This window comes from Phycomyces blakesleeanus, assembly GCF_001638985.1.
Source record: "Phycomyces blakesleeanus NRRL 1555(-) unplaced genomic scaffold PHYBLscaffold_19, whole genome shotgun sequence".
Taxonomy (NCBI): Eukaryota; Fungi; Mucoromycota; class Mucoromycetes; order Mucorales; family Phycomycetaceae; genus Phycomyces; species Phycomyces blakesleeanus.
In genome coordinates, this window is record NW_017265152.1 from 19,697 (window position 1) to 33,809 (window position 14,113).

Below are 14,113 nucleotides of genomic sequence, written 5' to 3' on the forward strand. Positions count from 1 at the left end.
GGAAACGAGGGGGGCCCTGCTTAAACTGTCAATAGCAGTGATTGTCTCAGTGCTGCTGGTGGCAAGAACACCAATTCTGCTATTCATGTTTAGCAATGTATCTTCAACAGTGCCGATTTGTTCTTGTACAATCGACATGTCAGCTGCCATGTTGGTTCCCATGGCTGTCATATTAGTTTTCAAAGTAGAAAGAATTTCCATCAATTGTTCGTTTGTAATCTCAACGGGACGAAGAGCAAGTTGACGTCTTTGAATAGCCATTGTCTACAGAATATAATAAAAGGTAAAAATGTAACTGTTAATTTTAGATTACATTGTTATTGATGCTATTATACAATTGAATTGAATTGAATTAAAAATAAATTATATCAAATTTACATACTTAAATTATTTGAAATAAAATGGGTTGATGTGTGTGTGTTTGAGTATGAGTGCAATAAGTAGCAAGAAAGCAGGAGAAAGAGTAAACAAATTGTATAAAACGTATGGTTTATATAGATATTCAGCATATCTTTGATATATAAGTCTCTATTAATACTTCTTGTAATCACTGAGATGCAAATCGGCTTTCATACTGCTTTAGAACCCAATTGATCAAACCAGTCTAGTCTTTTGTTTCAAACGCACTTTTCTTTTTTCTTTTTTTTTCTTTTTTTGTTGTTGTTCCTGTTTCTCTTTTTTTTTGCTCTTTATATTTGCTATTGGTCTTTTCTTTGTTTCTCTATCTCTGCAACTTCTATTATATTTGCAAACTATTTGTGTAAGACATGTTCTTTCTAAAAAGTCTTCTTTATAGAAAATAAAAGAATTTATTTATTCTGTTGCCATAGACACACTCTTCGTCGCTGTCTACACCCATTTTTTTTTATTTTTTATTAGTCTTTTTTTTTAATCTGCTTTTTTAAAGTACTTTTTTTATATAACTAAAAAGAATTAGTTGTTTCAGTTGCCATAGACACTCGCCCTCTCTTTTCTTTTTACTTCTTTCTTTCTCTTTTACTCTTATACTTGCAAATGTTCCTGGTAAGGCGCTTTTTTTCTTTATTTTTCTTTATTAGTAATTTCTTCAAATATAGCTGAGTAATAACAAGTGTTTCTGCTACCATAGTCACTCGCGTATAGTTTCCTTCTGATGCATCCTCTTCACAATGGCCATCCGGATTAGCCAAGGTTAGTAAATATACTTCATACCATCATCTCATAAAAGTATCCTGATTTTTTCCTTTCTTTTTTATAGGACATATCACCCAAAATATTTTCTACAGCTAAACACGACCACCAACACGGTAATATTTTTATCTATTTATTTATTATATTTCTCTTTAATATTAATCAAACTGAATCCAATTTTTACTATAGATGAACAACCCTCTCTAAAACATGCTATGAATCAAAAGCTTCTATCTCATGCTGCTGTCATTGACATGGTAAGACTTTTTTTGTTCTTTTACTATCCTTATATGTATCATTATATTATTTATACTGTTTATTAATAAAAAAAAAACTACCAGATACTATATCGACTTTTGATAAGTATTATCTATATCTACAAATAAATCCGTTTGCTTTGGGTATGTAAATTAATAATTATATCGCCCAATTCACAAAAATTAATTTTTTCCAATCATTTTCTTAGTCAAAGGAATCAAAATTCCGTAGCTTTACTTGTAATATTTTATTGTTTGGTCTTTGTACTGGATAATTCCAATATAAGTATTAATGGTTTATAAGAATTGAAATATCCAACACACACGCACACCCATCACTAACGATTTATCTATTCTCAAAAAGTACTGCTCGTACCCCAAAAAAAACGTATTGAGCAGCTCATTTTTTTTTAGGTATTTCTTTTTTGTAGAAAATTTTTCATCCCAAATATAACAAACCGACCGAGCAAGAAGTAGCTAGAGATATAGAATAGTATTATTAGATCTGAAACCTAGAAACATTCTATTCTTTCCAATAAAAATAAAAGCGTAAACCATTACTAGCCTAATAAGAACGGGAAACCAAGTAAATAAAGAACATATTACTGGTCCATAATTTTAAAGACGCCTTTTTTTGCTGCTGATGACCAAACTTCTTAACAATAAACTAGCTTAAAGGTCACCTTTGCGCTACTTTTAATCTTCATAATATGTCGGTGCCTGACCTTTATGGTTCCATATAAAGAATATCAAAATAGATACGCAGTTTTAAAAAACTTTCTTTTTATATATCAAGTCAGATAAGTATATCTAAAGTGCTAACAAACCTTACCTGCGGCACCCCCCACCCACAATTCCGCTAGTTGACTCTAGTCATTCCACTATCTGTGAAGGTCACCTTCAGCACAAGTGGAAAAAAAAATCAACTAATTTAAATATGGAAATTACACTACACTATACCCCATATTTAAACTACCTTATTTTTTTTAATTTTTCCAGTGAATGAAGTTGATGTATGGTTTATTTGGGGGTAGAAATCAAAGATTTTGTCAGTGATTTCAGTTTTGGGAGTGTATCATATTGGCGGGACTGCCTGAACAGCCTGAACAGTCTCAACAGTCTCAACAGTCTCAACAGTCTGGAAATATGTTACTAAACTTACTTCATGTATTTAGGCAAATGTTCATTTTTTGGAGGCAGTCAGATCTTTGATACATGTTTAATGATTCAAAAAATAAAATAAAAAAGCATTGAAAATAAAGATAAAAAAATAAATAAATAATAATATGAATAATAATAATAAAACTTGATAAGAGATAAAGAGATAAATATAAAAACAAGAGAATGGAATAAAAAAGAAAAATAAAATAAAAAGATTTACAAAATAAGATATATATTAATATTATTGAATAGAATTCCATTATGAAATCCATATCTTGGTAGTTAATACAGAATAGAAAAGTCCTCTAGGCTATGTTTTTTACTATGACTTTGTGAAATAGGTTTATTTGCAGCCAATTGAAGTTTCTGGTTAGTTTGCATTTTGCAAGGAGAAAATTGTTGATGTCTAGAATAAGTATAATGGGTTCGAATTTGTCTGGTGTGGTAGTGAATGGTACAAAGAGACAGTCGCCAGTTTCTCTTGGAGTATTCTAATATATATGGCTACGGTTCTGTTATATGCATTTGCTACGAGTTGTGGATGGTCAATTGTACCAAACTAATGCTGTTCAGGGAGGGGCTAGTGTTTGTCTTTTAGGCTGATGATTAATGGGTTTGTGGATGCAGACATATGGCCGTGCTTCATTCTTTCTCAATAATGAGTGTGTTGATATTTTAAATAATTTTCTAACATTTTGTCTTTGACTTCAGGCCATCGTTCCTAGTTCTGATATACTTCTATTGCTATTGCTCTATAGCCACAATTGCCATCTGGTTCTGGAAAGAATACCTGAGATATTTGGTGTGAGCAATTGTAAGATTAGTCAGAAGTGTATGATCACATAGTGAACCTAGATTAATAATTTTTTTAATGCTTTTTGCTGTTTTTCTAAAGATAATTCATGTCTAAAAAATCGAAAAAAGTTGAATGAGTCAAATCTGAACAATATGTTATAATAAAGACTTACTTTTTTTTTGTTGTTTCTTTTTTTTCTGCTTCAAGACAGTGCTCTAGGGCAATCATTTTTCTTTTTGTATTTTTAGATCTGTCTTTGATGGCTTCCACTACTATTGGATCATTAAGGTTCTCAAGTTTCTGCTTGGAGTCTAGTTCTATTATTTTGTTAATGTATTCTTCGAAATGCATTTGCTGTTGTTTGCTTTGGTTGTTGATAAGTATTTAAGTAACCCATTCAAGCTTATATGCGAGTTGGGGTGTTATTGTGGTGATTTTAGTGATGTTTTTAGGTACAGGTAATGCATTGTGAATAATTGAGTGATTTGTACATAATTATATATAAAAAGAGAAAATAGTTTAATAACATATATATATATATATTATCTTCTCCTTCTAAGTAGTTTATTCTCCATTGTCTGGGAATGTAAGAAATTGGGATTTTTTTATATTGTGCAAGTTGATGGTAGCAGGCCAAGAGATAGTTGTAGTTAATGAGGCATTTGCACTCTTTTGTGAGTTTTTCAGGTATAATTGATTTGACAAGTTCAAGTTTAATGTGATCCATTACAAAATGACAAATTTTGTGGCAAATATCATTCAGTTTACCAAAAGAAGTTTCAAGGGCATACTTCAGAGAAGCATGTGAACTTTCTGCATGGTTGGAAGTGCAATTTCCAAAGTGAGGATGCTTAAAAACATAGGTGCTTGCCCCATTCTCTTTGTCATGTATATTTTTGATAACGTAAATAAAAAATAATGTTATTATTTATTGTTAACAAACTGTTTTCAGCAAATATAACAGCACTTTGCATACCTCTCAAGGAAAGCTTTCGTACTTTTTTCTTGATCTTTACAATTGTCTTTTGCAAACCTGAGATATGCATCAATCTCTTTTTTCTCTTCTTTGGAAGTGGTGCACTTCAATGTAATTTGGTCAAGATAACTGGCTAACTCGTTCAAGAAGTCTCTCTTGTCCCCATTCTTGTCTTTCTTCATCATTGACAATAGCTGCTTCTTAAAATTATTCTTAATGTGCTTATAGCACAACAGCTGCTTACACTCAGGGAAAGCATTTGTAATTGCATTCCTCAATGCTTTCTCATTGTCAGTGATAAACACACTTGGAAGTAGAAGTGTTGCGGTGGTTGTGTAGCTGCTGCTGCTATCATTAACATCTGGCCAGACAGAATTGTGCAGACAGAAAAGTACCCATAGATAGTTGTCTATCGTTTTGTGATCTACCCAGGCTCCAGCAATTGGGAAAGTCTTCATAGTTGTATGGGGGGTTCCACTTACATTACTAATATCAACAATGTTGACATATGTCATTTGGTGACTATTTGTCTTTTATATAGCATCTATTACAATGGTTTCTGGCAGTCTTCTTACTTTGTCAAAGGCATTTTTATGGATGAAAAACAACATGTTGATTTTGTTTACCTTATTATCACCAATACTGTACCGGACATAAAAGTCTAATTCTTGCAATGCAGTAATGAAACTAAATATTTCTCTTCCTTCTTCTGGCTTTCTGAATTGTTGTTTGATATTTTTGATATCTTGACAGATAAAACTGGTGTACTCACTTCTCTTCAAGTTATTGAAGATGGTGGATACATCATCGTTTTCTTCAAGGTGTTGGACAACAAGAATAATAGCCTCAGGTTCAAGCTTTCAATGCATAGCATATGCTCTGCGGTCTTCTACAATCTGATGATTGTGTTTTGCCTCACAGGAGTGGACTACAATCTTTTCTTCTTTCTTTTTTGAGGCATACACAAAACAAGAACAGTCACTCTTTTGGGTATCCTTTACTTGTTGTCTCTCCCACTCAGAAATAGGGGTTTTTTGGTTGACAGAGACTTTTGGAACAATTTTTCAGTCTTTCTAGTATCTCTATACTTTTTATAGTGCTTACAGATTATTCTTATACAGGTGCTTGAGGAAGAATAAGTAGTGAATGCAATATTATGCTTAGTACCATATGCTTTTGTGGCTTCACAAAAGGCTACAGTTGAAGAGAATTCTCTTCCAATAAGAAATATCGAGTTGAACTTGGTCAGGGCAGCATTATACTTCTTTGAATAAGTCTCACTAACAATGACATAGTTATTGGTCACTGCAAAAATCCACTGAAATACTATGGTATAAAACTACCTGTAATATAGTGTAATTTTGGGGTTTAACGTCTATCTTTGGTGTGATTTGATATGATACTAAAGGTAGCTTGAGAACAAGTGCCGTGTTGTACCCAAGATGTGGAGTAAATCTTGGAAAAATGACCGAGTAGGGTTCATTAGTATTTCTGTGTGTGCACTGGCGTAGTATGAAGTATTAAGAAGGTTTAGTTTAAGTTTACGTTTTATTGTGATACACGGGTTACGCCAGTTTAAAAAACGATATGCAGGTACTTGATTCATGTAGTAAAGATAGGATTGTCGACTGTTTTAACCAATCCTTGACACTCTTTATTATGAGGTCATCCATAGTATGCTTCCCCAATTACTTGATATTCAGTTATTATTGGTTTAAAATATAGTTTATTTTTTGTATTTATTAAAAAAAAATTGTTCTGGACTGATGATCTAGTAGTATTATTGTATACCCTGAATCCTTTCTATTGGCCTGCTTGATATTATTTTGGATCGGGTGGTTCTTTACCCAAAAAATAAAATGCCTGAAAAATAAAAACAATATGCTGTTTGATATGATAGAGCAATGTTTAGAAAGTATGAACAAGAAGTGCGTTTAATCAAAAGGATTATGCTTTCTATATTCTACAGATATCAGCATTTATACAAACTTATACTTACACAACAGCTGTTTGTTGAGAATAGACAGAATTTTTTTTTGAGGATGGTAAAGATGACGTTTAATATGATTCCTTTGACTATGAGAATAATTGACAAAAATTAGTTTGGATGAATTGGATGCTAGAGAAATTCATTTACCTTTATAAATCAAGAGAATACATTTGTAAGCCAAGAAGTACTTTTCAAGAGCTAATATAGCATCTAGTAAAAGAAAATATTATATTATTATAGTGTATCAATAATATTCACATATAGATATTCTTTAAAAAAAAACTTACTATTGCAATGTCAGTAGCATGAGATAAAGACTCTTGATCTATGGCGTGTTTGTGAGAGGGACGTTCACCTATAATAAAAAGTATATTTGGTTCAATAAAAATTAAAACATAATATAATAAAAAAATAGATATAAAATATTACTATGTTGATAGCTGTGTTTAACTATAGAGAGTATTTTTGACGATATGTTCTTTATGAAAGAAAGAGAAAAAGTTAGAATAATGTTATGAGCTGATGGCAAGAAGTACATTTACTAACCTTTACTAATCCCAATGACCATTGTGAAGAAGATGCATCAGAAGAAAATAAAACGCTAGTATCTACAACAACAGAAACAATTATTATTTTCAGTTATATATATATATATATATTATTTTAAATAAGTCATCTTACCAGAAGAACGCGTGAAAATAATGAAAGTTGAAAAGAAAGAGAATAGAAGAGAAAAAGAGAGAAGAGAGAAAACAGTAAAATGGGGAAAAAGTAGAAAATAAAAAATAAAAATAAAAAAAGCCAAAAGACCAAAGGACAGAAGGATGGAAGGACAAAAAGACAAAAAGACAAAAAGGCCATAAGCATATATTAGATGGAGTTCAAAATAAAGTAATATGAAGGCCAATTCTCATTTAGTATTCAAAGAAGTTATTTTGAATATATTCATAAAATAATATTCATTGCATATAAATATTCTCAGACCTTTAATATCATTGAAAGTTTGTTCTTTATTTATTGTTGCGCACTTAATCACAAATCTTTACCTACTCACTCACCTACCCAAACATCCACACAAACGATTTCAATCTACCTCTGCAGGTTTATTATAAAAGACATAAAATATATATGAATTTGTATAATAGACTAATATTAATAATTGCAAAATGGGCAATACAACATTTATTAGAAAATGTCTGGAAACTGTCATATTCTCCCTGAGATTACTGTGGGAGAGAAAAGAATCATTGCCAGCCTTGCTGGTATGCAAGCTAACATAAAAGCAGTAAAGCGTCAATTGTCTGACATGGGCAAAAACGTTGGTGCCATTGCAGCAACCAGCTCTGATAACGCTGTACCAGCCAGCACGGTTGCCAACCCCATTCCTGCTCCCATTGTTGCCACCATCCTTGCTACTGCTAGTACCGAGATCACTGCACCTCCCAAAGCAGATTTTGCTGCGGAACCAAGTAAGGCCAATACCAAAAATGTCTATATATGTATTCGAATATATAAAAATATATCAATTCAGTATTTAATTATAATCAAACAGAAATTCATCAAAGGGTACATGTGGGATCCCAACTTTTGGTCAGACAAGCCTGCTTTGGGGCAGACAAACGAAAATAGGTCCAGGTGGGTCACTACAGTTTGCTTTTGCATTTCGCCTAACCAAGAGTTAGCTAAGAATGTTTTTGACTATCTGGTGCCCAAGTTTTTTGGTGTTGGAATGAGAGAGGCAAACCTGAACAAATATGTCTACATGACTTACTGTTCTTGTAAGAGTGAGCAAAACAAGGATAGAGAGGCCAGGAAGAAGTTGAATACTGTTTCCAGAAGACATAGGCATGAGAAGGAGGTAGTTTATATTTTTAATTGACTTCATTTTATATTTTTCTTGATATAAATTAGCAAAAATTCTTAATTGATATTTTTATTAGCACTTCAGACGTTGCAAGGCAGCATACAATAAGAATAAGATTGCCATTGACAAAAAAATGGCGCAAGATTGCTCTGCTCTGCTCATCAGGAAAGCAATGTCTGAAGGTGAATCAGACAGCGATTCAAGAGGCTCGACTTCTTCCCAACTGATTTGGATCTTGCATCTAGAATGGAGAAGCAATGAGACAAATTTTTCAGATAATTTAAATATTTTTTTGTTTTCGTAATGTATAATAATATATGGATAAGAATATTGTCCTTTGTATAATACAATCGTTTGATTGAACTCGTTGATGAAGCTGTTATAGCTGATTTGAGCAGCAATGCCCATCAGTTACTGAAACAAATTTGGTTAAGAACCACAGATTTGGCAGTCCCAGACGCAATTGCATCACAGTTATCTCAGTAGGCTCTTAGAAATGGACCCTAAATAAAATATGCAAATTCTTTTTTTTAAAACAAAAAAAAACTTTTCATCTATGCCTACTTCCTACACTCTAATTATCAAAAAAAATATAAAAAGAGGTATTACTCATCTTTGGAATTTCCTTTTTGTTTTTCTTTATAGAAAGAGGGGGATAGAGCATATTTATTAATAGAAATTTTAGACATAGTAATTTTTGGGTAAAGGAATGACGAGTGGTTTTTTTGATATTATTTCTTGCTTTTCTAGTAGCAGTTGCAACTTCCATGTCAATGCGATGTACTGGCAGAATGCTATGGTAATTGTCTGGCATGAAGTTTGGCAAGTAGACATCAATGCTTTCAGTTTTGCGCCTTTTATCAGCTGTAATTGATAACCATCGAATATATGCAAAGATGTGTTTTTTTTGATGGACTTGGGATACAGGAGAGTTCGGATGTGGTGGGGGTGTAAATGAATGAATGAACAAGTACTGAATTTGTCCCGTCAATGCGGTTTTAGTTATGTTGTTGCTGCCAAGAAACATTGCTTGTACAAAAGACCCACAATTTCCAGAACTGTTTTTGCCTTTATATATTTGGCCAAGGAGATTGATTGATTTTAATTTTGTGATTTGATTATCAACAAAATAAGGGCATAAGGAAGCATTGTGGTAACTAACAATATCAGGATTGGCATATACAAGCTGATAAAAATGAAGTAATTGAGGATAATCAATATCACTCATTGTTGATGCGTTTAAGGAACATAATGGGAAGGATGATGGAGGAAGTGGTTCGTTGCCTTTCGTTAAAGGTGATAGGCATAAGAATATGTTAACAAATTGTTGCAATTGGAAATTTTGGCGTGAAAGGGGGGCATAGGAGACATAGGAATCATAGTTGGCAGTAGTTGTGGCAGAAGAAGTAAGTTTTTGAAGGAGTGGAATAAAGGGGACTAGGCTAGGGCATGTCAAGACCTTTCGCATGTAACCACCCTTATATGCATCATTAATGAATGTTTTCATATATGTAGCCTCAAATCCGTCTTTTCAGTTGGTGTCAATTTTTTTAAGCAGCCCATTGTACCTCTCAAACCCAAGGAGCCAATAACCATACACTGGTCGAAAATCGTTGATAGTCTCATGAAGATGAAGGTGCAGGTGCATGTTGCAGGTGAGAAAACCAGGTTTATATATCACTAGGCATTGCTGACAGAAACTCTGCAGATAGTCGTGAGCTTTGTTGATTTCAGACATGGTAATTGATGGCTTTACAAGAAGATGGCATGCATTTACAAAATCTATCCAGTTCTTCAACTTGTGTTGCGGCAGAATATTCTTCAAGAGAGCTGGAGAGTATACTAATACTCAGGATTTCTATTTGTCTGCTTTCATGTACGAGAAACCCTTCCCAATTTTGGATCTCAAAATTGTGTAATTGGCTGACAGCACCATTGATTCTGACGTTTTTTGCATTGTGGCCAAAGCTGCTGGTGATATGTTATTTTCTTTAATCCATTTTTCAACCATTCTTTTTGCCGTTCCCAGGAAAAGATTATGCATGGGATCAATGATTGTTCCACGTACTAGATTAAAGTATCCAAGACGATACAACTGCGACTATTGAACACCATTTTTGACCTCCAGCTGCTGTCTTTCTGAGGGGGTACTTGCACTTTCCCACTCCTCAGCATGCAAACGGTTCATATCATTATTCTTTGGCTGTCATTGGTCTGTGTCGAATTCAGAAAAGTCAACAGCAGAACTGCCTTTCAGGCAAGGGAATTGTTTGTTACATTTGTAACATGCATGCGTGCTATTGTGTGCAGTGAATCCACTGGTCTTTCTTGCTGCAGGAATGTCACATGCTATCATTAATAATGCTGTACAAATCCAGGTGCCTGCTGGGTGTTTGTAAGTGGGTACATGTATTCCAAAATACAGCTGCAATAATTCATCCACCAATGGTCTTAAGTAGTTATTGATTTCGTCAGTTTTTGGCTCCTTTGGCCCAGGCATAAGTCTAACTAGAATCGTGTTCTCTGCCAAAAATCGTTCTTCTCAAGGAAGATTGTTGACAACCAGGTACATGGCACCACATGAATAACTGGCCCCATCGAAGGGCTGGAACCAATCGATGTTCAACGTGATCATTAACAAATGAGGGTCTTCAACAAAGGATTCGCCATCCTTTTCTTCCAACTCTTTCCACATATCGCCATCATATACATTGCACAACGTATTTATAATCTTTAACTGCTTATTCCACTGTCTGATTTTTTGCTTGAAATCTGGGCGGAGAAAGAGCAATCTTAGTGCATTTTTTACTGATTGGTAACAGTATTCACGTTTGGCAACCTGGAGACCAGAGGAAGATTTTTTTGTCAATTGACAGTTGCATGCAGAATGCGCGCCAAGCTTCATGAAGTCACAATGGGAAGGAGCCAATGCACTTTTCTCATATACCTTGTGGCAGTCCTGACACACAAGGAATCTCTGAACGTTTTTGTTCATGGCGGAGAAACCTGTCATACATTGGAGACCAGGAAGGCTCAAGGGCAATTGGAAATCCTGCTCGTAAATTGTCAAGAGCTTGTTGATGAACTTGATCAAGACAATGGCACCCTTGTTGACCACATAGCGGGAAGTGAACATTACCACAAAAGTAGCAATAAACCTGTGCACTGGGTTCTCAGGCATATTGGGGGTGGCAAAAGGGTCTATTATAAAAAAAATTAACACCCCCATTTTTTTTCTTAGTTGTTCAATACTGACCTTCATTATCAAATTCTTCAACCTCAATTTCAACAATATCTTCGACCTCTTCACTTTCTTCTTCGTCATTGTTTGTGTCATTGTTATCATTAGCATTGTCAATAACCTCATTGTCAATAGTCATGTTGTCATTGTCAGACATAATATCGGCTTCCCAAAAAGGTGAGTTGGTCTGACCGACTGATATTTCTGAGGGGCCTGCTTCCTGGGACAGAAAAGCTACATATAGAATAAAACTCTTAGTTTATATTCTCTGGTGTTAAAATATATTCTGCTTACTTTCAACATCAACTTCCATTGAGCTGCTTTGAGCAGATGTATCTATTAAAAAGTATTATTATACAAAATACTCCCAAAAAATAAAAACAAAAAATTCCAAAAAAAAAGTACTCATTTCACTTCTTTTGAAGGCTTCATATCTTGCTCTTTTGTTATAGCATTGAGCAGTTCGTCTTTGAGCTAGACTGTAACCTTCTTGGTTATTTTTGCATTCATTACAAAAGTACTTCTTATTATGAGTATTCGAAGTAGAGGACATTATGTTTTTTTAATTGTTTAAAATGTTAAAGTAAAATAGAAACAAGTGTTATATATTTTTTTATTTATTACGACTTTATAATAATGATGATAAAGTAACTATTATGATCGAAATAGCTAAGCCAATAGAATCCAGTACAATGACACTATTAGTTTGAATACAAAAATAACGCTGAGATAAAAAATCACCCTAAATTTACTATGGTGTTCAGGTACCCCCACACATAGATATTCAGGGTCATTTTTCCAGTGGGTGTTATTGATATTGCTCATCTTAGAATGTCAAAAAAATTATGCACTGATGTTGTAATAAAAAAAGAGCAGTGATTTTATTGGCAAACTAAAGAACACTTTATATAGTCCTCCCTACTCCCTCTGCCCAAAAAATTGAACATTTGCCTAAATACGTGAAGTAAGTTTAGTAACATATTTCCAGACTGTCGAGGCTGTTCTGGCTGTCCCACCAATATGACATTTACCCAAAGACGTGACTAAATGACGTAATACATTTTCAGGCTGTCCTTCTAGGCTATCCTGCCACGCTATCCATAAGTTTCCCCTAACTTAATAGTCTGTTTATAAGTTGACATTATACCAAACAAATATACGTTTTTGGTTAATGCAAGAACATTCTACAGCACTTATGTCACAATGTTATAGCCGGCAAGCCGAAGCTTAAACAAAAGGGGAAGTGCAAACCAATTGTTCCAAAAAGAGAAAAGAGGAAATGAACCTCTTTTTGTAATTAGTTACTTTGACTCTCTCTCATATTCTCACATAGCAGAAGCAATAATTCAATTAATATTCTTATAGATGAGACATTATATTGAATAAGACCTGAAGACAAACATTCCAAATAATTAGTATAAATATCAATAGCAATTGGTCATACTAAAATTATCTTTTATCTACTATATTATTTTGTCTGTTTGATTGTACTTCTTTAAGTATACTTCTTTATTATCAAGTATACTTCTTTGTGTGTTTTTATATTGCCGGGCTGTTGATATGTTTTTTACGCAATCTGATAACACTGATGCGTGTGGTACTTTGTTATGTGTATGGTGTGTACAAGAAAAGCAAGGTATGGGTAATAATAAGGGTTGAACTCCGTAATGAGATAGGATTATTTGAATTGAGAAACAATTGTAATGAAATGTAAATTAAATAAGAGAAACTACTTCTAGAAGGGAAAAATAGAAGGAATTTCAGAAGGGAAGAAATATCTAGAACTAGCAAAAGGAAATAAATAATGCTAATGTAAAATAAACTAAGTTAAGGAAAGTATTCAGAGAATAAAAGATTAAACATTAACTAAGAGAATTTCTAAGGTAATTTTAGAATGAAAAATAAAGAGAAAATTTAACAAAATGAAAATTGTAAAATTCGAGGGGAAGAAAAATAATAGAAAAATAATAGAAAATAGTCAATCTTCCACGAAGACTTGACAAAGAAAAACAGTAAATAGAAGAAAAATTCACGAGAGATCAGGGAAAGTAGACAGCATCTTTAGAGAAAACTTTTGTATCAGAAAAATTTGACAATTGTTTATTGATTGATTTTGAAGGGTTATTTATACTACTTCTTGGATAAAATTTATGGCGAAAATAGGTTGCACTGATGTCTAGGAGATAATTGTGATAAAAAGATAGACAAAATAATTGTAATCAGGATTTGTCATAAAAGAAAAATAAATAAAGTTATAATACATAACTACAGAGAATGGAAAAGATCGGGAAGGAGTATGCTATAAAGAAATAGAAAAACTACAGTTAACAATTTTGGTAAAGTAGTGTCAAGAGGAAAACGTCACATTTAGTGCGTAAGAAAAGTAAGAAAAATAAAAGAGGGACAAACTAATTTCGAGAAAGAATAAAGGGAAGGGAAATTTGTCTTCAGAAAATTGGAGAAGAATAAAAATAAAAATAACGAGAAGTCAGATTTTTAGAATAAGAAATAAAAATAATATAAATAAAATTAAAATTAAAATTAAAATATAAAATTATAGTTGGGGGTTTGAGACTTTGTAACTGATTAAAAAGGTTGAAATCGATTGAAAAAAGAACTCTTACTGCAGCCGATAAAACCCACAATGCGCCACATTAA

General features: G+C 33.1%; 6 protein-coding genes across 6 annotated transcripts; 2 read left to right on the top strand and 4 right to left on the bottom strand.

Annotated features, from left to right (window-relative positions):
• Nucleotides 1-1,014: 1,014 nt before the first annotated feature.
• PHYBLDRAFT_182471 (hypothetical protein) lies at nt 1,015-2,388 on the top strand (the record flags this gene model as incomplete). The annotated part of the gene is made up of 6 exons (XM_018438626.1): nt 1,015-1,023; nt 1,123-1,170; nt 1,238-1,286; nt 1,360-1,427; nt 1,512-1,571; nt 1,790-2,388. The coding sequence occupies 5 exons, from the start codon at nt 1,015-1,017 to the stop codon at nt 1,554-1,556; spliced, it is 219 nt and encodes a 72-aa protein (XP_018288100.1). The 3' UTR covers nt 1,557-1,571; nt 1,790-2,388.
• A 114-nt stretch (nt 2,389-2,502) lies between these two features.
• Nucleotides 2,503-3,735, bottom strand: PHYBLDRAFT_71504 (hypothetical protein; the record flags this gene model as incomplete). The annotated part of the gene is made up of 3 exons (XM_018442482.1): nt 2,503-2,579; nt 2,912-2,994; nt 3,557-3,735. The coding sequence occupies 3 exons, from the start codon at nt 3,733-3,735 to the stop codon at nt 2,503-2,505; spliced, it is 339 nt and encodes a 112-aa protein (XP_018288101.1).
• Nucleotides 3,736-4,176: 441 nt separating this feature from the next.
• PHYBLDRAFT_148629 (hypothetical protein) lies at nt 4,177-5,966 on the bottom strand (the record flags this gene model as incomplete). The annotated part of the gene is made up of 6 exons (XM_018432119.1): nt 4,177-4,234; nt 4,361-4,890; nt 4,987-5,217; nt 5,362-5,408; nt 5,480-5,665; nt 5,798-5,966. 6 exons carry the CDS (start codon nt 5,964-5,966, stop codon nt 4,177-4,179), a joined length of 1,221 nt encoding a protein of 406 aa, XP_018288102.1.
• A 1,576-nt stretch (nt 5,967-7,542) lies between these two features.
• On the top strand, nt 7,543-8,700 carry PHYBLDRAFT_148630 (hypothetical protein; the record flags this gene model as incomplete). Its single annotated transcript, XM_018432120.1, has 4 exons — nt 7,543-7,839; nt 7,903-8,208; nt 8,291-8,396; nt 8,600-8,700. The coding sequence occupies 4 exons, from the start codon at nt 7,543-7,545 to the stop codon at nt 8,698-8,700; spliced, it is 810 nt and encodes a 269-aa protein (XP_018288103.1).
• A 119-nt stretch (nt 8,701-8,819) lies between these two features.
• Nucleotides 8,820-10,714, bottom strand: PHYBLDRAFT_148631 (hypothetical protein; the record flags this gene model as incomplete). Its single annotated transcript, XM_018432121.1, has 5 exons — nt 8,820-8,851; nt 8,929-9,741; nt 9,808-10,044; nt 10,102-10,315; nt 10,454-10,714. 5 exons carry the CDS (start codon nt 10,712-10,714, stop codon nt 8,820-8,822), a joined length of 1,557 nt encoding a protein of 518 aa, XP_018288104.1.
• Nucleotides 10,715-10,756: 42 nt separating this feature from the next.
• On the bottom strand, nt 10,757-12,008 carry PHYBLDRAFT_71509 (hypothetical protein; the record flags this gene model as incomplete). Its single annotated transcript, XM_018442483.1, has 3 exons — nt 10,757-11,379; nt 11,750-11,791; nt 11,870-12,008. The coding sequence occupies 3 exons, from the start codon at nt 12,006-12,008 to the stop codon at nt 10,757-10,759; spliced, it is 804 nt and encodes a 267-aa protein (XP_018288105.1).
• Between the last annotated feature and the right edge of the window lie 2,105 nt (nt 12,009-14,113).